The sequence below is a fragment of the Euphorbia lathyris genome, chromosome 9 (assembly GCF_963576675.1).
Source record: "Euphorbia lathyris chromosome 9, ddEupLath1.1, whole genome shotgun sequence".
In the NCBI taxonomy this organism is placed as follows: Eukaryota; Viridiplantae; Streptophyta; class Magnoliopsida; order Malpighiales; family Euphorbiaceae; genus Euphorbia; species Euphorbia lathyris.
In genome coordinates, this window is record NC_088918.1 from 72,268,748 (window position 1) to 72,295,307 (window position 26,560).

Here is a 26,560-nt window from a genome sequence, read left to right on the forward strand (position 1 = left end):
TACTAGTAAAACACCATTTAAAATTCTGTATATTTCACTCTCTTGAAAGTCCCCATATAGGCAAATGCATATATACAGTAATATATTTGTTTGATAGGTAACTCCTCCATACAAGCATGCTTCTATAATCAGTACTGTGGTACTAATATTTACACAACCAATTCACTTCTTTATTTTTCTATATACTCATCATATTACAGTCTCTAATTCAGATAAAATTTCCCTTCTTTGTCTTTAGTTACTTCAACACCCAACTCCTCTTCTTTAGTTCCCCTCTTTAATTTCAGAAGTAGCTCAAATTTGGCCTGGTTTTCAATTACCTACAAAATAATAGCAAGTAGGATCAGAAAGACCTCCCAAGTTTGCAACAGAGGAAACAAGGGATAAATTACATCCATAGACCCCCAACTTTAGCCTTACTTTCTTTGTGGCCCTTGAACTTTGTCCTTTACTACTTATGAAAGTAAATCACCTCAAGAAAAGTCTAAGAATTGAAGTGTTTAGAACCACATTTCCTGTGAACTACAGATTTTGATTTTTTAAATCATCATTTTTTGAGCTCTAAACAACCATTTTCACGCTCCTAACCTAACAACAACACCTAAATAACCTCAAAACGAAAAGTTCGAGATTTAAAGTTGCTTAGAACATCATTTCCATCAGATGGTTACCTGCTATTGGATTGAGGAAATTTTATGTTAGTAAAGGACAAAGTTCAAAGACTTCTATGTCTGGTTTTGAAGTTGAGGGGGCATAAAGATAGTAAGGTAAAGTTGAGGGGCCATGGGAAAAATACCAACCTTGGCTTTAGCTAGAAGTATCTTTACGAGTTTATAGGGGGATAGTGAATTGGATTTCTGCTGGATGGTCTTAACAGCATGATTTGCTGCATTTTGGACCTCAGGATCATTTGTTGGCACTGCTTGCCATTCTGATCCATGCCCATCTGATTGCACAAAGTGTCTAATTAATCACACATTATTATTGCACAACTTTAACGACAACGAAGGACGAAAAACAGGTAACTAGACAATCAACAAAGCTTAGAAGTGTAATTCCTCGTGTTCCTAATAAAAGATGCTGCACAAAATTTCCACTTCCGATAGCAGCATCTTATTGGAATTTTGGCTGAATTCTCAAGACTCTCTTGCTTACTCTAGCTCTACATTTCACAACAAATATGAATTTCTCTTATGCTTACATGTGAATAGATAAAAAAAAGCAACGAGCAATTAGTTATAAAACAATAATCAATATCTATAGTTCTATACCAGTTTCAAGGATGAGATATTACACCGGAAAGAGGTTTCCCATATCCTTTTTCCCTGAGTTGTCTCATCTGAACTCATATTTTGCAAGTTTGAGTTAGGTACTGAGTTTTAAATGTCCCCACTTATGAGTTGGGGCTAAATTGGCCAAAAAATGCAAGTTGAGGACTAATTTGACCGAAAAGTTAATTTGGACCTATTTGACCAAATGATGCAAGTTTAAGGGTTATTTTGTACCTTCAGCCTTTTTTGTTCGATTCTTATTTGACTATTTTACTTGGCATAATTAATTTATATGTGAACAACTATATTAATTTCTATTTCCATGATCAGTTCATGTCCATTCTTTTTCTCACCCCATCCATTGCAATATAGACTTACACCACCCCACTGTTAGGAAACCGGAAGTTTTAGAAAAATTCCAACAAATTAATTCTTGAGATCGTGAAGTTCTCCTCAACAAGCTCCACACAATTCAGATATCGCGGAGTTCTCTCTTAATGAGCTCCAAACTGTTTCAGCAAGATAGGTAAGGGAAGGAAGGCTTCTTAACATTATTTCCTTGGAGATTATAGGGTACAAGGTCCCGTAACAAGATCCCAAGCCCCTGTTCATAACACCCACCCACCCATTCGGATCTAAGAGACTTGCTAACAGATAATAATGCAGACATCACAATGACTAAATCACTTGCAACAAATCAGCAACAATCAATAAAAGCAATCCGCCAACCTAGTTTGCAAATATTTTTACAAATCCATGCTATAAGTCATTCTTTTAATAAAATTTAGAAGCCACAAATTGGTGGAGGAAACACAGCAACTCCAAATCTGAACAAAACAAAATTTACTATTTTCAAGCGAACCTTCACTTGAGTATATTAAAATAGACCCTCCACCGAGACTTTAAGTAGAATTGGAAAAATTGATAGAGCATCCTATGGGCATAAATAGAATTCAGGGGACACAATAGAAGAGATAACTTTAATCTGGGGATAAATTATGATAGCTTCATAGCCAGTGAAAAAAAAAAATCCTTCTTTAACCAAATAATTTTTTTTTTTTTTTTTATAATACGTTTTAAATTTATCAAGAACCAAAATGATCGAGAATCAGAAAAATAATCTATTAGAAAGGATCACTAGTGCTAATGCTTCATAGCCAACTAATAAGATTTCCTTCCCCTAACCAAATAAAAATTTCCTGAAGATCCAAAAATTATTCATGAGTTGAGGGGAAGGTAAATGGACAAAACATTCTAACCATAAACAGATGGTTTGTCTCATTGGCGATTGAATGATCCTATTGCACCTAGTCCAGGAAACAAACTTTAATGCTAACAGCTACCAATCATCTATTGAGATTTTAATGGCAGAGTTTTGAACACAAACAAAGCAACATAAGATTTGGATTAAACAAGCATTTAACTGGATCTGATACATCTAGCAGACTTCAGAATCATTCTACACACATCATCGGGCATGTCTTCTCAACAAACATATGGAAAAGGAATCAATATCCGTACAAATTTTGCTTATTGTGCACGCCATCACAGATACAACACATAATTCTTAATTCACAAAATTACAAACAATAGTTTCCTTATTAACATGAGGAGACAATATGATCACATTAATGATCTTTATTCTTAAAACAACGAATAATAATGAGACTGTAGGGAAGAACCAGTTCCACATTAACAAACAGTCAATAAATTACTCAGCATAATGACTCAAATTTAGAAGTAATTAAGTTAGGCCATTACCTAGTTTGACACCAAGGTCTGATGGAGTAAGGGAAAGACCACCTTCAGCATTTTTGAATTCTTCTAACTGTTTGAAGTTCATCCATGGCTTCACCCATACTTTAGCTTCAAATGTCTTCTTACGACCAGCATCAATAGCTTCCAAGGTAAGATGGTATATCTTACCAGCAACTACCTGTTCTTTGACCTTGAGCACCTTCACGAACTCAAGAAGCGAGTTCTACAGAAATCATCAATAGAAACATCAAAACATTGACCAATAACAATTTCATACGTTTATTTTGTTCAATCCATTTTACAGTGAAACTGAATCAATACTCCCTTGGCCAAAAGGAAACTGTTAAAACGCCTTAGGACTTATTACAGAACAAGTGAGTTACATACAAAATTAAAATTTTGATCAGAAAATCAGAAATTTCCTGAGAAATTCATTAAATAGAATCAAATATATATGAATTGATTAAAAAAAAACAAAACAAAGACTCAAACCCTAGTAAAAGCAGACATACAGAGTAACTGTAAGTTTATAAAAATAAATCCAGAAGCTCAAATCTGAAAAACAGCAATTAGGGTGAAATTAAAGAAAACTACAAAAAGAAAAAGGAATTACTCAACAATTAAAAGACATAGGAATTTGAAAAGGATAAAGACCTGTTTCTTATTATGTTCTTGGACAGCAAATTTCCCGAGGCTTTCAATTTCTCCATTGTTCTGAAATCCCTCAAAATCGTTAGAACCTCCAGGAAGTGTCATCTTGATCAAATTCAATGGTCTAGCACGACCAGGAACAACATGATACCCGCAAGTCATCACCATAACACACAATATTATCATAGAAAACCTATTCATCATCGCCATATCTGATCAAAAGAAGAAGAAGACGATCGATTAAAGGAAAGTTGCGTGATCTGTGATTTGAATGTTAGTTGAGGACTTGCTGTTCTTTATAACTTGCTTATTGTTAGGCTATTTACATTCCAACTCCTCCAAGCTTCTCTAAATAACAAACTTCGCATTCACTTTTCTTACAGTTATATTTTTATTTTATTTTTTTTTATTTGAAAGTCCAAATCTTGTGATATGGACTTAATTAGTTCCTGTACTTTCATTTATTGGATAATCTAGTCCCTAAAATAATCTGTAAAATTTCTAAAATTATGACCAAAGTAATTTAGTCTTTATCTAACAAAATAAAATCCCCACATATATTGTTTTTCTTCCTTAATTACAATTCTAATCATAGATAGGCTTTTTCAATTAGAAATTTTAATTCCATCTTATTACTAATTAATATATATTTAGATATATCTCTTCAAAAAAAAATATATAATAAATAAGAATAATACAATTAATAAATAAATATCATTAAAAATATATAATTAAACTAATAAATATTTCAATTTTTTAGGCAATTAATATTTCAACTTTTTAATTTAATATTTCTTTCTTTTTTTTGAATCAATATTTCTTTCTAATTAGAATATTATACATAAAAAAAGAATATTATACATATATTTAAGGGTTAAGGTGCAAAAATACCCCTAACGTTTTAGGCCAGGAGCAATTTTACCCCCAACGTCTAAAATGATGCAATTTTACCCCTAACGTTGGAAGCTAAGAGCAATTTTACCCCTAACGTTAATAAATTGAGTCAATTTGGGAAATAATTCATCAAACTATCTTCTCGGTCATTAATCTTATTATCTATACTTCATACGTGTGTCATTTTATCAATAACAAATCACAAACATTCGTTGGAATGTGTAAAAAAATAAAAAAATAAAAAAATAAAAAAATAAAAAAAATATACTGTCTTTTTGTACGGATTAGACGAAAAAAATTCAAAAAATCCACCGAATTTATAAATATTAATCTCAAATTCTATTATTAAATTATAAAAACATTAAATCCTTTTTTAGAACGAATTATTATGCAATTGGTGCAGAATAATGAACAAAAATATCTGTGTTTTATAATAGTGTCTGAAATTGACCCAATTTATCAACGTTAGGGGTAAAATTGCTCTGGACTTCCAACGTTAGGGCTAAAATTGCATCATTTTAGACGTTAAGGGTAAAATTGCTCTTGCCCCAAAACGTTAGGGGTATTTTTGCACCTTAACCCTATATTTAATTAATAAGATAATCCAATTATAATTATTATATTAATTACAATTAAATATACTCCAATCCATATCACGTGATATTGGAACAATTTTCTAAATTAGGTTATTGACCACGTGAAAATTACTGTAACGTAATTAGCCATATATATTTATTGTAATTCTTTTTAATCCAGAATTGGGTAAAAGTTAATTTTTTAATTTCTATCCATTAATTTTAAAATTCTTAATTAATCCAACGAACATATAACATAGTCTAATTCTTCACCAACTATATTCAAATGAATCGTGATCATATTTTTATGTCAAATCGCATATAGATTATAAAATATCATTTTGGTCTTTGATCTATCACCTTTACAATGATTTAACAAGTCTACCAAATCCAAAATCATAACAACGATTATTTAATTCCAGTGAAATCTACTAATGGCTTTGATGAGATTATCCATTTAGGGTCTCATGTTTAATCTCCAAAATAAATAAACACTTCCATATGCAATTGTCTAGATATCTATAGCTTACGAGTCAACTCAACTACCTATTCAAGAATAAAAAACATTATTCGACAGTATACTAACCCTATTATATAATGCTTAACTTAGGATTATTACCATCACAAGTTTACATCAAATTTCGTCACATTTTATCTTTTATGAATAAAATATGTATGCAAATCATAATCTATCAAACTTTTATCTTAATTTAGATTATGCGATAAAAGATAAATGATTTTAATAATAATTCATAATTATATAATAAATCAAACAAATATAAAATGAACACTTTATTAATAAAATATCGTCGTAAAACATATTGTATGTATAACACTACACTAACAACTATATGCCAAATCATGAAGGTTTTCGTCTGGTCTTGCATTTGGTAACTCTTTAGGTCAAGGATGATCTTCTACTGTATTTGGTACTAGTAACCAACTTCCGGTGAAGACATTTACCATTGTGAATCAAGAGAGTATTTCAATGTGGAGTCCGAGTAATAATGCTAGTCTTCAAAGGAAATAAAGAATTTGCTTTTAACTTTACGAAGGATGTCGCTAAATCCAGTAGCATTAATCAAAAAGAGCTTCAAGATTATTATAAGTACTACCAGGATTAGCATTCGTAAAGTTAAATGCAAATTCTTATTTCCTCTAGAATTTTGAAGACTAGCATTACTAATCGGACTCCACATTGAAGTACTCTCTTGATTTCCAACCGTAAATGCCATCACTGGAAGTTGGTTACCAGTACCAAATATAGTAGAGGAGAAAGAAGATCCGCTTTGACCTAAAGAGTTACCAAATGTAACAGCAGAAGAAAAGCCTCCTTGATTAGGCACGTAATTACGTCGCATTCCACTCCTGGTAACTGCATTGCTTTGTCTATTTCAGAAGTACATCAAATTTGGCCTCGTCTTCAATGACCTGCAAAATAATAGTAAGATCGATCAGAAATACCTCCCAAATTTGCAACAGAGAGAAAACAAGTGCTGCGGGAGCGAATAAGAGTCAACTACACAAACTAATAAATGCCAACCTTGGCTTTAGCGACAAGGATCTTCACGAGTTTAACAGCATGATTTGTTGGCACTGCTTGCCATCCTGATTTATGCCAATCTGATTGCACAAAGTGTCTAATTAATCACAAATTGCTTTATTTTCTCGCAACTTTAACAACAGCAAGGACGGAAAACAAAAACAAAAGGTAACTAGGCAATCAACAAAGCTTAGAAGTGTAATTCCTCGTGCTCCTAAAAAAGATGCTGCACAAAATTTCAATTTCCGGTAGCAGCAACAAGTGAAATCAAATATGAATTCTCAAAACTCTCTTGCTTATGTTTCTAGCTGTACAGTTCACAACAAATATGAATTTCTCTTATGTGTACAGTAGAACCTCGATAAATGAATACCTTTGGGACTAAAAAAAAATATTCATTTGGCGAGATTATTTATTTATCGATAAATGAATAATAATTCATTTAGATGATATTTTTAGACTAAATGATGAGGCAAATGATCCCGAACCCGATGATAGTATCACTATACCACAAGTGTCCTCAAGAGAAGCTTTTCAAGCTATTGTCACTATACAAAATTACCTGGTGCAACATGATCAAAATATTCCATAAGTGGTGCATGCTTTACACAAAATCAAGGATCAGATGCATTTTGGGGGAGGAAAGAAACAATCAACTTTGGAGGCATTTTTCGAAAAAATATGACTTATTAATGTGTTTGAAAATTAGTCATTGGATGAAATGTATTCATGATATATTATATAAATAAAAATATATTATTTGAAATATAGTGATTATTCATTTATATTTACATAGGGCCTATAAAGACTTCATTTGTATTTATTCGTTAATGCATTAAGCGAGGTTATTCGTTAAGCCCATTGGACCAAGTTGGGACCGAAGAAATTTATTCATTAGACGAGGTTATTCATTTATCGAACATTCATTTATCGAGGTTCTACTGTATATGTGAAAAGATTTAAACAATGAGCAATTAATTATAAACAACAATCTCATTTTCTTTCCCTTTATTCAGCCAATCTAGGTTGCAAATATTTTAACAAAATCATGCTATAAGTCTTCTCTTTTAATCAAATTTAGAACCAATGAGTTAGTGGAGGAAATAGAGCAACTCAACACCTACAGAGATAAGTAGGATTTAAAAAAAATGATAGAGCATCCTATGGCCATCAATTGAAGAGATAACTTTAATCTGGGGACAAAAAATAGATTGATCAATTATGATAGCTTCATACCCAGTTTTTTAAAAAAAAAATCCTTCTTTAACCAAATAAATACTTTTACAAATATGTTTTAAATTCCTCAAGATCCAAAATCATCAGGGAGCAGAAAAATATTTTATTAAAAAAGGGAGGATGAATTTTGATAACGCTTCATAGAAAGATAATAAGATTTCCTTCCCCGAACAAAAATAAAAATTCTGAAGCTCCAAAAATCATTCATGAATTGATTGAAGGAAAGGTAAGTGGACAAAATAATCAAACATAAAGAGATGGCTCGTCTCATTGGGAATAAACGATCTTCTTGCACCTAGTACATGATGCTAACTACTAACCATCTATTGGGATTTTAATGGCACAGTTTTAGACACGAATAAAGCAACAAAAGATTTGGATTAAACAAGCATTTAACAAAAAAAATTACAACCAAGAGTTTCCCAATTAACATGAAGAGAAAATATGATTATAATAGTGATCTTAATTCTTGAAACAAAGAATAATGACAACTGGACAAGACTGATAAGAAGCACCAGTGCCGCATGAAAATACAGGCAGTAATAATTGTAATTTAGAAGTATTTAAGTTAGGCCATTACCTAGTTTGACACCAAGGTCTGATGGAGTAAAGGAAAGACCACCTTCACCATGTTTGATTTCCTCTAACTGTTTGAAGTTCATCCATGGCTTCACCCATACTTTAGCTTCCAAGATGAGATGGTATAGCTTACCAGCAACTACCTGTTCTTTGACCTTGAGCACCTTCACGAACTCAAGAAGAGCGTTCTGCAGAAACCATCAATAGAAACATCAAAACATTGACCAATAACAATTCATTATGTTTATTTTGTCCAATTCATTTTCCAGTGAAACCGAATCAACACTTTCTTCGCGAAAAGGAAACCAAAGAAAACAGTTAAAACTCCTTAGGACTTATCACAGAACAAGTGCAGAATTGAAAAGAAATATGAGTTACATACAAGATTATGGATTTTGATCAGAAAATCAGAAATTTCCTGAGATCTCATTACATAGAACAAATATATGAATTCATTAAAAAAACAAATCAAAGACTCAAACCCTAGTAAAAGCAGACATATAGAGTAACTGTAAGTTCATAAAAATATATCCAGAAGCTCAAATCTGAAAGACAACAATTAGGGTGAAATTCAAAAAGGAAAAGGAATTACCCAACAATTAAAAGAAAGATAGGAATTTGGAAAAGATAAAAACCTGTTTCTTATTACGTTCCTGGACAGCAAATTTCCCGAGGCAATCAATTTCTCCACTGTTTTGAAAACCCTTAAAATCGTTGAAACCTCCAGGAAGTGTCACCTGGATCAAATTCAATCGGAACAACATGAGCCCCACAAGTTATCACAGAAAACCTATTGATCGCATGCCTGATTTGAAGAAGAAGACCACCGGATTTGTTTTACTTATATAGAGATTGAGATTTTGTGATTGAGATCTATATGTGATCTGTGAATTGAATTGAGATTTTGTTTAGAAGGAAAGTTGCGTCATCTGTGATTTGAGTGTTAGGTGAAATTAATGTTTCAGATTTTAGTTTCAAAAAAAAAAAAAAAAAAAAAAAGTTTCAGATTTTAAATTTATAACTAAAAGGCCAAAACTTGTGATTAGTTCCTGTACTTTCATTTATTGGATAATCTAGTCCATAGATAGTCTGTAAAATTCTAAAATAATCCAAAAAGAAATATATGATGTGAAATTGATATTTTAAAATTTAACATTTTTATAGGGTAAATTTCAAATAAAACCCTTGTGGTTTCACTAATTTTCAGATAAAGGACTGTTGTTTACTTTTTGTCAAAACAAGGATTGAGGTTTCACACTTGGATTAATGCTATTAAAACAATCTTTAACGACCTGAAAATGAAAATTTTCAAGAATTAAAGTTGTTCAATGTCATATTTTCTATGGAACTCCATTTTCGATTTTCAAAAATCATCTTTTTTGGAACTTTCTCTCTCTAAACATTAACTTTCTCTCTTTACCAAATATCATCTAAATAATCTCAAAATAAAAAAGTTGAAGAATTAAAGTTGCTTAGAATATTAGTAGTTCTTAAAATATGTCATTTTTGAAATCGTCAAAGGTGATTTTAATAGTATCAATCGAAAAAGTCATTATTTTGCTAAAGTTGAAAACCTTAATCCTCGTTTTGACAAAAAGTAAACCACAGTCCTTTATCCGAAAATTAGTGAAACCACATGTGTTTTATTTGAAATTTACCCTTTTTTATATGATAACAAATCATTTTTACACTCAATTTTAATTAAAATATTAAAGTTTATAAATATTATGAGTAATTTCTTATTAATGAGGAGTTATATTATGGACCAATTACAAATCTAGACCTAATGAAGAGCCATTAACATATTTGATACATTTTCATTCTATCAGACACTTTCATCAATTCTGAACAAAAATACCCTAACTTCAATTTGCGCTTCTTCTTCACTATCAAACGTCTTATGCGTTTCATACTCATCTCATTCGTTCTTCCTTTTGCAGTTCATCTTCACCTCTTTCGTTCTGCGTTTCATTTTCATCTTTTTTGTTGCATTTCGTTATGCGTTTCATCTTCATCTTCTTCGTTGCATTTCTACATAGCAGGAAAAAGAAAGGCAACCGAAAAGGAAGCACAGACAAAACTTAAGGTAAATAGTCGCGTTTATACTTTTCGAAATGGCATTGATTATACATTTCCAATAGTCGCACTTAGGTGAACGACTATTAGATGCGATATAGAGTTGTTATTGTAGCATTTACGACAACATCTGGTATAAATGCGACAACAATTGGCTAGGTTTTAAGGCAGGGTTAAACTATGTTGATATTGTCACATTTACGACAATTTCTGGTATAAATGCAACAACAATTGGAGCTGTTGTCGTAAATTCTACAAGTCCCACTTATCTAAAATCCTTGTCGCATCTAGTATGAATGCGCTTGGATGCGACAAGGATTTGAGATAAGTTTATTCTCTGTGTCGCATCTTCTATCGTAAATGCGATTAAGTGCGAGTATCTTTGTCGCATCTGGTGATGGATGCGCTTGAATGCAACAAGGCTTAATGTTAAGTTTGTGCAAAGTGTCGCATCTTCTGTCATAAATGTGATTAAGTCCTAGTATCTTTGTCACATTTGGTGATGAATGCGCTTGGATGTGACACGGTTTAATGTTAAGTTTAATGTTTTTGTATATGTGTTGCTTGTATTACTTTGTAGAATGATACTAGGAATCCAAAAAGAGAAAATGACACGCAATTACAAAGCTAAAAATCACTCTCGAGGGATTTTATGGGAGCCTCACTGGGGCATTCTCCCAGCTTTATTTAGCGAAGTATTTGGAGCTCTCAACTAATCATTAGCGAAAGTGTCAGATGGAAAATTGGGGATGACCATAGTGTGAATGTATGGAAGGATATATGGCTAAGGGGTGAGGCTAATAGGTTTATTCAAACTCCGATGATTGAAGAGTTGGAATAGTTCAAAGTGTGCGATTTATTTATTCCTAACTCACGCGATTGGGACAATGAACTACTGGAGGAAATTTTTGAAGTTAGGGATATTAGCGAAATGAAGAAATTACCCGCTCGTTTGATAAATTCTAAAGATAGTATAATTTGGCAGGCTCATCCATCGGGACATTATTCTTTGAAGAGTGCATATCGGTTTGCGATGTCATTTGAGGGTGGGGAGAGATTCCATGTTACAGGAGCTTGGAAGAAGATGTGGTATGCAGGTGTACCTCATAAAGTACGCTATTTTAGGTAGCAATTAGCACGGAATTCTCTGCCGACATGGGTTAATTTGCAATCCAAAGGATTACAGGCCAGTAGTAACTGTGTGGTATGTAATGGTTCGTGGGAGGATGCTTGACATATGTTTATCGAGTGTGTTAGTGTAGTTCGGGTATGACAGAAAGCGGGATTGCTAGGGTTGGTAAAAGGCGGGGCTGCTGATTTGGTGAATTTTGCATTATGGTTCAGCAGAATATTGGAACCGTCGTCTACTCGGGTTATTGAGATGTTTCTGATGCATTTGTGGAGTATTTGGCGTGCTAAAAATGAATGGATGTGGAATTTTTACAATATTAATCAGATGTAGTTAGTAGTTGGCATTTAAAGGAAGTAGTTGGGGAATAAGTAGTTGGGAATAAAATGTGGTTTGTATATAAATACTTGTAATACATTTGAGTTAAATAAGAAAATACACTTTCAAATAACCCTTGTGTGGTTACATGGTATCAGAGCCGAGCATTTTGGCTTAGTAAATTGTTTCTCTGAGTTTGAACTGGTTAACGGCGGTCCGAGTTGGAAGTCGATTTTTTCAACACCTTCGTTTATCTCATCGTACCCTCCATTGGATTCCTTTATCACCGATCTGTCGATTCGCACAACTCCGGCAACCAGAAAGGCCGCGCGTAGGGCTCACGCTCTGCCTCTTCTTCCGACGTGCCGCCCACTCGTCGGCACGTGGCTGCTCCGTTCGCTGCTATTCTTCTTCCCCCCAGCCTCGCCTCTGTATCTCTGGCCCATCTGTGTGGTCAGTTTCTCATTGTGGTAACTCCAGCCAGTCTCCTTCTTTATGGTTACTCCGGCTTGTGTTCGGTTAAACCCATATTTCTTATCTGATTTCTCTTTTCAATTGAGGTTGACAATATTTGCTCTACTTTATCTTTATATTGGTTCTTTTAAAAATAACAGTAGTTCATTTACTGTTCTTTGAATTTTTGGTGGTAATTGTTATTTGCTTGGATTGACAATGACTGAGGAAAGGGATAAGAAAGTCATAACTGAAATTACTATTGGTACGTACTCGAATTACGGACAGAAAATTGACTAGAGTTAAGGATTACATTCAGTGGAAACGTACTATTACTCGGTATATTAATAGTGTTGATTTGGGGGATCATTTGAGTAATAATCCTCCACCTAGAGATGAGCAGGGAAGTAGGAAGAAATGGATGATGGTAGACTATAAACTTATTAATCTGATTCAGAATACTTTGGACTCTACTATTGATGACATTGTGACTCATTGTGATACTGTAAAAGAAATGTGGGAATACTTAGAGTCTATGTATGCTAGTAAATAAGACTTGACTCATATTCATAACTTGTTGTCTTTATATTATCGTCCTTAGAGAAAGGCTCACACCTTCTTTCAGTATTATAATGAATGTAAGCAGATTTGTGAGGAGAAGCAAACTCGATTTCCTATGACAGCCGATGTTAAGCAGATGCAAGAGGATGATGATCATATATTTGTTCTTGGATTTCTGGAGGGTCTTGGTCCTGAATTTGAGATAGCACGCAGCCAAATATTGACCAGTGGGACACTTCCCTCCTTTGCTGACCTCTATGGTCGACTTCTTCCCATGTGTAAGGATATTGAAAAGACATCTGATGTGGTGTCTCAAGAGACAATGGCTCTGGTGAGCAATGCGACACATGGAGTTCAAAGTGGTCCTCAGAATTCCACTACTCACCGTATCTCTCAAAGTGGTCCTCAGCTATGCCATCATTGCGATAAAAAAGGACACATTAAGAAGAACTGTTGGAAGCTACATGGTCGGCCTCATAAAAGTAACAATCGGAAGTTTGCTCACATTGCTGCTGGTGATGGTATCCTACCGTCCCCTTAATCTTCATCTTCTACTCCTACTGTCACTATCTCTGTTGATGAATATGCTCGACTTCAACAGCTGTCTCTTGATCATGGTGCCTTCCAGTCCGCTGCTACTGCTTTGGTTGATACAAGTAATCGAGCTGCTTGACTCTCCACCTTATCTCGTAGTTGGGTTATTGATTCTGGTGCTACCGATCACATGACTAGTAACATAGGTATTTTTTCTTCTTTTGATTCTAATGCCAATCTGCCATTTGTTACTTTAGCTAATGGAGCCACCGCTCCTATAAATGGTCATGGAACTGCTCATCCTACCTCCAAATCTCTTTATCCTCTGTTTTATGTCTTTCTCAATTTCATTTTAATCTGTTATCTGTTAGTCAACTCACCAAAACCCTTAATTGTTGTGTTGTTTTCTTCCCAAATTATTGCTTTTTTCAGGATCTTGGGACGAAACAGAATATTGGTAGAGGGAAACTGGTGAATGGGTTGTGTGTTCTTGACTCCACTGAATCGGTGCCAAGACCAATTTCCTGTACAAGCTCCTCTCTATTGCATCTTCATTGTCAGTTTGGTCATCCATCTCTTCCCGTCTTGCAGAAAATGTGTCTGAGTCTTCCAAGGAACTCTATTTTGGAGTGTGAAGCATGTCAGTTTGCTAAGCACCATCGAGTCCCATATTCTCCTCGAATAAATAAACATGTTGAGTCTGTCTTTGATTTAGTTCACACTGATGTGTGGGGTCCTTGTCCTATTGTTTCTAAATTTGGTTATCGTTATTTTGTGACTTTTGTGGATGATTTTTCTCGAGTTACATGGCTTTATCATTTGAAGCACTGTTCAGATTTATTTACTGTTTTTTGTGATTTTCATGCTGAGATTAAAACTCAATTTAATAAAAATATATGTATTTTGCGAAGTGACAATGCCAAAGAATACTTATCCAGTACTTTTTAGTCATACCTTTTACAACATGGTATTATTCATCAAACATCATGTGTTGTTACACCACAACATAATGGTGTCGCTGAAAGGAAGAATCGCCATTTACTTGAAGTCACCCGGGCTATCATGTTCCAAATGCAAGTCCCGAAAGTGTTTTAGGCAGATGTTGTTTCCACTGCATATTACCTCATCAATCGTATGCCGTCCGCTGTTCTTCAGGGTCAGATTCCATACTCTATCTTGTTTCCTTCTCAATCTTTATTTTCTCTTGCCCCTCGTATTTTTGGGTGTACTTGTTTTGTACATGACATTCGTCCTCAAGTCTCCAAACTTGACCCCAAATCTCTCAAGTGTGTCTTTTTGGGATATTCTCGAAGTCAGAAAGGGTACCTTTGTTACTTTCCATCCTTGGGGCACTATCTTGTTTCGGCCGATGTCAAGTTCTTTGAGAATACGTCTTTCATCCATCCATCTTCCCCTTCACCATCTTTTCCTGCTGATACATCTGATGATGATTTTTTGATCTATATTGTAAGTGAACAGGTTGTCCCTCGTCCTCCTATTCGTCACGTTTATTCTAGGCGTGTGCAGTGATAGCTCCCATTTGTATAGGGTTTTTATGATCATTTTAGTTTGTTTTCCCTTTGTTTCATTTTAATTTCAGTACCGTTTTATTACTTTTTAGTTAAAATTAGTAATTTCCATTATTTATGGCATTTTCTGTGTTTCCAGGTGTTTTTAGGCCTATTTGAGCATTTCCGAACCAAACCCAAGCCTATTGGAGCATTTTCGGATTATTCAGAGACCGTCAGAGCACTTTTGGGATTCATCAGGGACCATTAAAGCACTTTTTGGAAGCCCAGGGACCTAAATTGATAAAAGCCGGAGCAAAATCGCCCCATTTAGGACCTGTCTCGTCGAGACAATACCTGTCTCGTCGAGACAGGCCCTCGTCTCATCGAGACACTCCTTGTCTCGACGAGACGAGGCGGGGAAAGGCGCACCAGCGCCTTCCCCTTGCTGAAATGTGCGGATCGGGCCCTAAAGCCCATTAAAAACACTTTGTAAATGTCCTTTTTACCCTTGAGGCATTAGGGTTTCCTCCCTAACTCTATAAATAGGGAGCTAATCCTAATCCTTGGGGGGAGGGGGATTAGCCACTCAATAAATCAGAGAGCCGCTTGGGCTTTCTCTCCTCCACAATGTAGTTTTTAGCTTTTAGATTAGATTTTCCTGCTTTCTAGATTAGGTTTATTTCTGTTTTGTTATTTCTTTCAAGAACAATTGATGGGAGAAGTTCCTCATCTTCTATTTCTGTAATTGGAATCAGCAATACGGGTTTTGGATTTCTATCTCTCCCTCTCATCTTTTCCTTTTATATTTAATTGAAGCTTTTTCCATTTTTGATATATGCCTATTGATATGATTGGTTTGTCTATGAACTGATCTCCATCCAATTTGGGATGGGGATGAAATTGATTGTATGAATATGTATGATTAGGGATCTAGGACCTTTGATTGATCAGTTTATGCATGCTTTATGCCTAGAAATTGTTAGGAACATGATTTATGCTAGAATGAACATTGATAATGATCAACTAGCGTGTTTATGTATATAATGAGCCTAATTCCTGTAACCCTAACATTAAATAGATCATAGATAGATGAAATCTTGACCACAAAATCGTCTATACCGAATTTGCATGAACCTGACTTCGCTAGAGACCACTAGGAATGAGGCTTTGTGGATGGGCTACGGCTTTAGCCTTAGTTGTCAATAAACCTAATGCTTTGCATGACCTAGGGTATATGCCTAATCAAGCCGTCACCCGAATGCATGTGAATAGGAAGGACAATGCTGATCACATTAGTCTTTCACTTAGGACAATTACCTTCAATCATTGGTAAAACATAAATCTGAACTCCCTAAACCCATTCATAGGATTTAATCAAAGGATTCCTCAGCCTAGATTATGTCATCCATTAATTCACCTTCTACCCTGTCAATTGTTCGCTTTATTTTGTATCTTTATTGCTTTCAGTTAGTTAATTAGTTATTCATAAACCCAAATCTTTATCCAGCCCTCTAAACAATTAGATCACTCTATGTAGATTTACTAAGTATAACAAATAGTCTTTGTGGTTCGATCTCGTGCTTAGCACAATATTACTTGTTGCGATAGGATACACTTGTCCTATTAAATGATATATACTTTACGAGCATCAAGTTTTTGGCGCCGTTGCCGGGGACTATTTCGATTATAATCTGTGTAAATTGAATAGGTTGAAAAAATTATTTAGATTTATATATATATATATAAATTTCGGGTTTTTCATGTCGTCTCGTCGAGACACCTGGCTGTCTCGACGAGACGTAAAAAAAATTTTTTTTACGAGCATCATGCAGCCTGCGGTTACGACACCTGCTCCAGGACCAGACACCAATGATACCTCATCTGTTTCGGCTCCAGATCCTCCACCTTCATCTGAACCCAGTCTTGATCTCCATATTGCCCTTCGGAAAGGTACAAGGTCTTACACTTACCCTATCTCCTCCTTTGTTTCTTATAATGCCTTATCACCCCTTGTTAAGCCCAAAATATACCTAAAATATCATTAATATTTACATCAGTTTTGCTTCGAATTCATACTATTTATACCTGTTTAGAATACTTTTACTTTCGAATATGTTTCTTTCTTGTAAGGTACCTAAATATTTGGTAAAATCCAAATAGGAACGAAAAGAGATTAAAAACAGAATAAAAACCCTACAAAAGGAGTCAAAGACGATGAAGATTAAACACGCCAAAACGAGGACGAGGACGAAGTCAAAGAAACGAAAAATACTCCGTGTCGCGACCGAGAATCCTCCATTCTTGGTCGCGACACGTGTCGCCAGCTTCTTCCATTGACATTTTTGAAGACCAAATATTTGCTCCCCCATTCTCGGCCGAGAATTTGCATTCTCGGCAAGTTCAGAAATTCCTGGAGAGCCATTCATGCACATTCGTTTTCGATGAAACACGTTCGTTCGGGTGGATAGAAACATCCCTTCGCAGAGGATACGACCCTTCACAATGGGCACGACACTTCAATCACGACTCTTCAACATCTATAAATAAAGAGTTGATGGAGAGTTGGTGATAGATAGAAAAAAGAGAAGATTAGTATAGAATTTATGCAGAAATTCTGAGTCAAGCGATTCAGAGTTAGAAGTTCGATTCTGTAAAAAGCAATATGATGTACACACATTGTTTATTAAATAATTACAAACACAGTAGCATTTAGATTTGTTCATATTAGTTTACATTTTGGTAGTAGCCGATCATATCTCTATTACGAAGTTACAGCGAGAAGATTTAGTAGAGGATCCGCCCCTGAGCCTGACAAACTCTAAAAAAACCCAAGGAAAGGATTGACAACCCGTTCACTTGCAAGTCGTCGAAAGTTTCCATGCTTCTTGTTCTCTGTAAACTTGTATCAAATTGATATTTCATCTAATAAAGTTCATTCTATTCGATAGATTTTTATGTAGCACTTTGGTAAATGATCCGAAATGAGTTCTGGTGTTTTCATTAAAACGTAGTTAAATTCAAAATCTTTACAAGGAAACTTTGTTGAACACTTAGGCAAATTGATATCATCAGTAGAGTATCAATTTGGTTAAGGTAGCGATCTAACCCGACCGTAGGAGGATTGACTGCAGTTCAAAGCCCTAAAATTAGAGGAATCGACGTTTATTTCATTGTTATAATTTATACAAAGTTTAAAGTTGTTTTCTTTGCTTAATGCAAACGAATACATTTGTTTACTTTTCTAAAAGAACTAAACGTTTCTGTTTTGTAAATTTATCCTTAAATCAGAAGTGATTTCTAACATTTGTTATACTCTAATCTAATTCTTATTCTAGCAATTTCAAAACCAAATCCGATTAAACGATTTTCCATATGATAAACCTTAAAAGTAAATTTAGCCAATTCAAAATAAGTTTTTGTTAAAAAACGTTCCCTGTGGGATCGATATCTTTTATTATTACAAGCGTATACCGTGCACTTGCGGAAATCGCTCAACACCCCTTCCAAGTGTTTTGTAGCTACTTAGATTCCATTGCGGTTCCAAAATCCATTTCAGAGGCTATGGATCATCCTGATTGGCTAGAGGCAATGAAAGAAGAACTTAAGGCACTCGAACAAAATCACACTTGGGACCTTGTGGACTTACCAAAAGATAGGAAGAAAATTGGTGCTCGGTGGGTCTGGACTGTTAAGATGAATCCTGATGGTACTATTGCTCGAGTGAAGGCTCGCTTGGTTGCTAGGCTATGCTCAGACTTATGGTCTTGATTATTTCAAGACTTTCTCTCCTGTTGCCAAACTCACTTCTATCCATCTATTCATTTCTTTAGCTGCCACTTACAATTGGGAGCTTCATCAACTGGACGTTAAAAATGCTTTCTTACACGGTGACCTAAATGAAGAGGTTTATATGGAGCAACCTCCTGGCTTTGTTGCTCAGGGGGAGTCTGGAAAGGTGCGCAGATTAAGAAAGTCTCTGTATGATTTGAAACAATCTCCTCGTGCATGGTTTGGTAAATTTAGTGCTGCAGTAATGGAATTCGGCTTACACAGAAGTGCATATGATCCCTCTATTTTCTACTTCAGTTCTAGCTCTGGATGCATTCTACTGGTTATGTATGTTGATGATATCATAATTACAGGAAGTGATGTTGCTCGGATTAAGGAGTTGAAGGAGTTCCTTGGTACTTGCTTCCAGACAAAGGATCTTGGTCCTTTGAAATACTTCTTGGGAATAGAGGTATCTCGTAGTAGGAAAGGAATTTGTTTAAATTAGAGAAAATACTATTTAGATATATTGAAAGATGCAGGTCTAATTGAGGGAAAGACTTGTGATGCTCTAATGGTGCTCAATGTGAAGTTGAAGTCTGATGATAGTGACTTACTCAAAGAACCTGAGAAATACAGGAGAATTGTTGGCAAACTGAGTTATCTCACAATTACTCGTCCTGACATTTCATTTCATGGAGTGTGGTAATTCAATTCATGGACAACGCATTGGGATGCAGTTACTCACATCCCGAGGTATCAAAAGGGAGCTCTTGGACGCGGCTTGTTATATCAAAATCATGGACATCACATCGCAGAAGGCTTCACCGATGCAGACTATGTTGGAGATCTGTTAGACAAACGCTCTACTACTGGGTACTGTGTATTTGTTGGGGGAAATCTTGTTTCATGGAAGAGTAAGAAGCAAAGTGTAGTTTCTAGATTCAGTGCAGAATCTGAATACCGAGCTATGGCACAAGCTACGTGTGAACTTGTGTGGTTACGTCGTCTACTTGGCAAAATTGGGTTTGACCAGATAAAACCAATGAAGTTATATTGTGATAATAAAGCAGCTATCTATATTGCAAATAACTATGTGTTTAATGAAAGAACAAAGCATATAGAAGTTGACTGTCATTTTACTCGAGAGAAGTTGGAGGATGGTACAATCACAACTCCACATGTCAGAACCGGAAGTTAATTAGCAGATGTGTTCACCAAGGCTTTACCAGGAACTCGAGTCAATTATATTTGTAACAAGCTGGACATGATAAATATCTATGCTCTAGCTTGAGGGGGAGTGTTACAGTATTAATTAGATGTAGTTAGTAGTTGGCATTTAAGGAAGTAGTTAGGGAATAAGTAGTTGGGAATTAAATGTGGTTTGTATATAAATACTTGTAATACCTTTGAGTTAAATAAGAAAATACACTTTCAAATAACCCTTGTGTGGTTACAGGAATCATACATTCACGTCGCCAGAACAGATTTCTGTCTTTCCTAACAGCATTCTCGGTGACTGGGTTCAGGCGCAACAACTAAAGCAGAGACCTGCTGTTCCTAACGGAGGACAAATTGCTATTAAGAATTGCTTAGTGTGGCACGCTCCGAGTTTGGGTCAGCTGTCATGTTGTACGGATGCTGCAATGTTTGAGGAGATCGACAATGCGGGTTTAGGGCCTGCAGTTTGTGACTCTTATGGCAGGTTCGTGTTCGGCAGAATGGAGAAAATATTCTGCTGTCTGTTGGTCAGAGAGTGCGAAGCTGAGGCTTTGCTGTGGGCTCTACAGTGGCTGAATAACAACAAATGTGCTGGGTGTTATATTTGAATCAGATGGATTTGTCGGCAGGCTAACAGAATGGTTCATGCAATTGCGTAGTCGTCTCGTTTCAACAATTGTCCTACATTCTTTAATTTTTTACCGAATTTTATATCTCATGCTTTGTCACTTTCTTGCTAATTAGTAGTCGATTAATATTTCATTCATTGTTAGATTAAAAAAACAATATAAAACTTGTATTTTTTTTAGTTATAAATTTCTTATGATTTTAATAAATTAAAATTTAATTCGAAAATTCAGCCTCAAAATTTAAAAATTGATTTAAAAATTTAAACATTACAAAATTTCTATCTTTTGTCAATATTAACCACTTGGTTATTTTATCTATTTTTTTTTTAGATTTTTAACTGAACATATCTTAAATTTTAGGATGGCTATAGTACGATACAAAATGACCATGTTACTTTTCATTTATAAGATTTGATCATACATATATTTTTAAAAACATAATATACTTTTTATTTATAAAATTTGATCATACATATATATTCAATAATCGCTCTTATACCTAAATGTGAGCAGCCCACTACAATGAAAGATCTCAGGCCTATTGCCCTCTGTAATGTTACTTATAAAATCATTTCAAAGGTACTTGCCAACCGTTTGATGAGGATTCTGCCAAAAATTGTTTCAGAAAATCAATCGGCTTTCATCAAAGGAAGATCAATACATGACAATGTACTTATTGCATTTGAAGTGATACATAGCATGAGGAAAAATGCTCACAGGAAGAAAGGGGGAGTTGCTCTCAAAATCGACATCAGCAAGGCATATGACAGAGTTAACTGGGATTTCCTATCTGCGATGCTAAAAAAGTTGGGATTTGAGGAGAGGTGGACCAAATATATTATAATGTGTGTCACTTCAGTTTGTTACTCAATTAAGGTAAACGACAGCTTGGTTGGTCCTTTTTCTCCCTAGAGAGGCTTGAGACAGGGAGATCCCCTATCCCCTTATCTGTTTCTGTTATGTGTAGAGGGCTTGACTGCACTTATTAATGATGCTGAGTCTAATGGTCGTTTGCATGGGGTTCGTGTGAGCAGAGGAGCTCCTTCGGTTTCACATTTGTTGTTCGCTAACGACGCCTTCCTGTTCTTCCAAGCTAGTATTAAGGAGAGTAGGGAGATGAAGAGGATACTTAAAATTTATGAATGAGCATCTGGTCAGGCGATCAATTACACAAAATCTGGGATTTTATGTAGCAATAATGTGGGTACCATGCTTGTTGAAGGGATTTCTTGTATTCTGGAGGTGTCCCAACCTCTCAATACTGGTCGTTACCTGGGGCTTCCCTCACTTGTTGGGAGAAAGAAGAAGGCTATCTTTGCTCATATGAGAGACAAATTATGGAAGAAGCTTCAGGCTTGGAGAGCTAAACCACTATCTAAATATGGTAGAGCCATTCTGATCAAAGCGGCTGGATAGGCATTGCCCATCTATTTTATGAGTGTCTGTTGAAACACCTTTCCACAGGATTTTGATTTGACAAAATTAATTAAGTGAAATTAAATATTCTATAACACATTAAGTTTAAATGCTTTGATTTATTGTTACTAATGTGTTTGTTCAATGTTGAGTTTATAATTGTTATAAGACATAAAGATCATAAGGCCCAAGCCCTATATGGAAGTCAAGGCCCAAGTCAAACGAGCCCAAGATCACTCAGCCCGCATATTTCAAAACGCTACCGTTGAGTATTGAAACGGAGCTCACCAATGAAGGATCGAGAAGATCCACGTAGACAACTTCGGTATGAAGCTGCTGAGCTGTCTCGACAAAACGTACAAGACAGCCGCTGACTACAAAGCAACTTTCAGACCAAGTATTTCCTCTGTTGGTAAAGAACAGAAGATGCAGGAAGCTGTCTGTTTGACATTACCCGATTTGGAGGAACATACTGCCACACTGACCGAAGAATAGAAGATGCTGGAATCTGATTGGCTAAGAGAACTGCTGAACAGACTGAGTGAAAGCGACATGAAGCCGTTTCCCTCCAACGGTTATTTCGAAATTCGAAATAACCAGAAGCTCTCACAGCTCTCTATAAATAGAGCATTCAGAATCCACATTCACCAGAGAACTTTGAGCAAAAGCCGTTACGCTGACCAAATGTGTACAAAAGTTCTCCATCAAAAGCAAAGCAAATTCTTACACTACAAGCTTATTCATTTGTGTAAAAGTCTAGAGTGATTGATTCTCAATCATCTAAGGTGTTCTAGCAATTGTTGTTTAGGACAAATCTTAATCATTTCTAGGAATAGAAAGGAGAGGCTGAGTACTCGGTTTTAAGTACTCAGCGGAGAGATTAGGATTGAGTAGAAGTATAGAGGAAGGTACTCTTGTCATACTCAATTGCTGATATTGTAAAAGGTTTGAGGCTCTACCTTTAAAGAGCTCAGTAGAGGATTTGAAAACTCGGAAGTGTTCCGGGGACAGGACGTAGGCTTAGAAGAAGCCGAACCTGGATAAATCTGCTGAGTGAAGTATTTCTAAACCTTAACTCCTTATTTATATTGCTTGCTTAAAACAAACTAAAACTGACCAAGTAAAAGAGGTCAAGCTGAGTTGTGCGCTGCCAACGAATTAAGTCAGGAATAAACTCTAAGTGCTATTTCCTGACCTAAGCAACGAAACTGACCTAGTCACCAGTTGACTAAGCCAGTGTCTTGTCGATTGATCAGCGCCGCTGTCATATAATCTTTTCTTAAGAAAAAGAAATTTGCCCTAATCATTCAAAAAGGGTAAAATAGTTCCTAACCCCCCCTTGGAACTATATTTGCAACCTTACAAGGGACCAACAAGTGGTATCAGAGCCTAAAAGCTCATTACTAAAGTTCTAACAACCTTGAGTTGATCCATACCATGGGCGAAAACAGCACTCGGTTTCTCCCTGGAAACCAGACAACTCAGATATTACCTGAGGGGCTGTCCATTACCAGGCCTCCCCTATTCTTCGGGTCAAACTATACCTTTTGGAAGAATAGGATGAAGAACTTTATTCAAGCTACAAACATGAGTGCCTGGCTATCTATAGTCTAAGGCCCGTTTGTACCTGTGAAAGTTGTTGCTGGCCAGTCAGTTGTTAAAGCTGAGGTTGAATGGATAGAGGATGATCTTAAGAAGCTTCAAAACCATGCTTCGGCTATCAATATGCTTCACTGTGCGCTCGATGCTGCAGAATATAACAAAATCTCAGGTTGTGAGTCGGCACAAGAGATCTGGAAAAAGCTGGAAATCACCTACGAGGGAACAAACAAAGTAAAAGAATCCAAGGTGAATCAGCAGATGAGACTGTACGAGCTGTTCGAGATGAACAATGATGAGGGCATTTCAGACATGAACGCAAGGTTCACCAACATCATTAATGAGCTCAAGAGACTTGGGAAAATCTTCACTGAGGAAGAACAAGTCAAAAAGATACTCAGGAGTCTTCCAAAAGACTGGCAAGCAAAGAAGACAGCAGTTGAGGAAGCTCAGGATTTAACCACCTACAAATATGACGAACTCATCGGTTCATTGCTGACCCATGAGATATCCATGAAAAACTTTGAGGTGAAGGAAAAATCTGATGACAAGAAGTAGAAGTTACTTGTCATGAAAGCTGACTCCACTGATGGGAGTTCAACTGATGATGAGGAGATGGCTATGTTCACAAGAAAGATGAAGAGGCTGTTCAGGAAGAACGACAAATATTCTAAAAAGCCTTACAAAAAGTTTGATAAGTATAAGGCTGACTCAAGCGACAGCAAATACAGAAAGGACAGCTTAAAGCCCATTACATGCTTTGAGTGCCACCAAGATGGCCATATTAAGTCAAACTGCCCCACGCTGAGGAAAGACAAGAAAAGTGGGAAGAAGGCAATGGTGGCTACTTGGAGTGACAGTGATGAATCTTCATCAATAGAAACTGAGGCCACCGAGTCAGCGAAGATATGCTTTATGGCTGACGAACTTGCTGAGCCATGCATTTCTGAGCATGCTGACCAATCTGATGAGTCAGATAATGAAGAGCAATCTAATGAGGTAATCTCACTCTCTCAACTCAGAAATGAAATGGGTAACGCCCTGAGTGATCTCTATACACTTGTTAAAAAGTGTAACAGGAAGATTAAAGCACTCAGCCGGCGCTGTGATGAAGTAGAAGAGGTCAAACTGAGTGACCTCAGATACCTTCTTCAAGACAACTCAATTTTGCATGAAAATATGAAAATCATTCATGAGTCTGTCTCTGAAGTCCAGTCAGTTTCAAAGAAACTGAGGAAGGATGTCACAACCATTCAGAACCAATTAAAGGTTCCAAATAAAAACAATTTTCCGCTGAGAACTCAGTATCAAGGTACACAGTACCAAGGTACTCAGCAGAGATGAAATCCCCAGCGAAAAGTCCAATGTGACTTTTGTGGGAAGTTAGGACACACTACTAAAGTGTGCTGGCACGCTCAGCACTGGGGTGCTGACAAGTCAGTAAAAAATCCTAAACAGAAGGTCAGTTGTGACTTCTGTGGAAAGAATGGCCATACTGTCCATGTATGTCGCCATAAAATAAAATATGATGCTATACCTGTTGCACCTAACAAGTCAGGACCCAAAAAGAATTGGGTACCTAAAAGTAACTAGTTACAATGCAGGTAAGCCTGAGATGTGCCGAGAAGTCAAAGATGTGGTATATTGACAGCGCATGCTCAAGGCATATGACGGGTGATGAAACTCAATTCATCACGTTTGAACGTAAACGAGGAGGGAGTGTAAGTTTTGGAGACAACAAGAAGGGTAAGATAGTAGGCTCAGGAATCATCGGAGGTAACCCTACTATTGAATCTGTCTCCCTAGTCAGCGGACTCAAATATAACTTACTCAGCGTAGCTCAGCTATGTGACAATGGGAGAAAAGTTATATTTGATACTACTGGATGTAAAATATACGAGGGTAAAACTAATGAGTTAATTTTAACTGCCCCTCGGATAGATAATGTCTTTATGCTAGACTTAGAGAAAAAGTTCTCAAAAACTGTGTGCTTAGTAACAAAGGAAGAAAATTCCTGGCTATGGCATAGGAGACTTGGTCATGTAAGCATAGACCTCCTGGCCAAATTAGCAAGAAAGCAATTGGTTGAGGGACTGCCTGAACTTAAATTTCAAAAAGATCAACTATGTCACGCTTGCCAAGCTGGAAAACAAACCAAACAATCTTTTCATAGTAAAAACATTGTCTCAACTAAACGTCCGTTAGAGTTACTACACTTGGATCTCTTTGGTCCAGTCCAGCCGCTGAGTCTAGGTGGAAGAAGATTTTCCTTGGTCATTGTAGATGACTTCTCTCGGTATACGTGGGTTATCTTGCTGACCAGCAAGGATGAGACCTTTGAGACATTTTCAAACTTGGTTAGAAAAATTGAAAATGAAAAAGACCTAAAATTAGCTCATATCCGTAGTGATAACGGTGGAGAATTCAAAAACCAAAAGTTTGTTGAATTCTGTGAAGCCAGCGGCATTGACCATAATTTCTCTGCTCCTAGAACGCCTCAGCAAAATGGGGTTGTTGAAAGGAAGAACAGAACTCTGGTTGAGATTGCCAGGACAATGCTGGATGAGCATAGGCTTCCAAAGTATTTTTGGGGAGAAGCTGTTAACACAGCATGCTATATTCTAAATAGGGCTCTAGTCAGACCTATACTCAAGAAAACCCCTTATGAACTTTGGAAAGGACGAAAGCCCAACATTGGATACTTTCGTGCCTTTGGCTGTAGATGTTTTATTTTAAATACCAAAGATAGCTTAGCCAAATTTGATTCAAAAGCTGATGAGGCTATCTTTCTAGGCTACTCAACAAACAGCAAAGCATACAGATTTTTTAATAAGAGAA

General features: G+C 36.0%; 2 protein-coding genes across 2 annotated transcripts; both read right to left on the reverse strand.

Annotated features, from left to right (window-relative positions):
- LOC136206827 (cysteine proteinase inhibitor 7-like) lies at positions 1 to 3,961 on the reverse strand. Its single transcript, XM_065998010.1, has 4 exons — positions 3,684 to 3,961; positions 3,033 to 3,252; positions 801 to 946; positions 1 to 320 (listed from the first exon to the last, which is right to left on the reverse strand). The coding sequence occupies exons 1-4, from the start codon at positions 3,888 to 3,890 to the stop codon at positions 204 to 206; spliced, it is 690 nt and encodes a 229-aa protein (XP_065854082.1). The 5' UTR covers positions 3,891 to 3,961; the 3' UTR covers positions 1 to 203.
- Positions 3,962 to 5,926: 1,965 nt separating this feature from the next.
- LOC136205125 (cysteine proteinase inhibitor 6-like) lies at positions 5,927 to 9,464 on the reverse strand. The gene is made up of 4 exons (XM_065995607.1): positions 9,143 to 9,464; positions 8,509 to 8,695; positions 6,693 to 6,772; positions 5,927 to 6,580 (listed from the first exon to the last, which is right to left on the reverse strand). Exons 1-4 carry the CDS (start codon positions 9,269 to 9,271, stop codon positions 6,539 to 6,541), a joined length of 438 nt encoding a protein of 145 aa, XP_065851679.1. The 5' UTR covers positions 9,272 to 9,464; the 3' UTR covers positions 5,927 to 6,538.
- Positions 9,465 to 26,560: the final 17,096 nt, after the last annotated feature.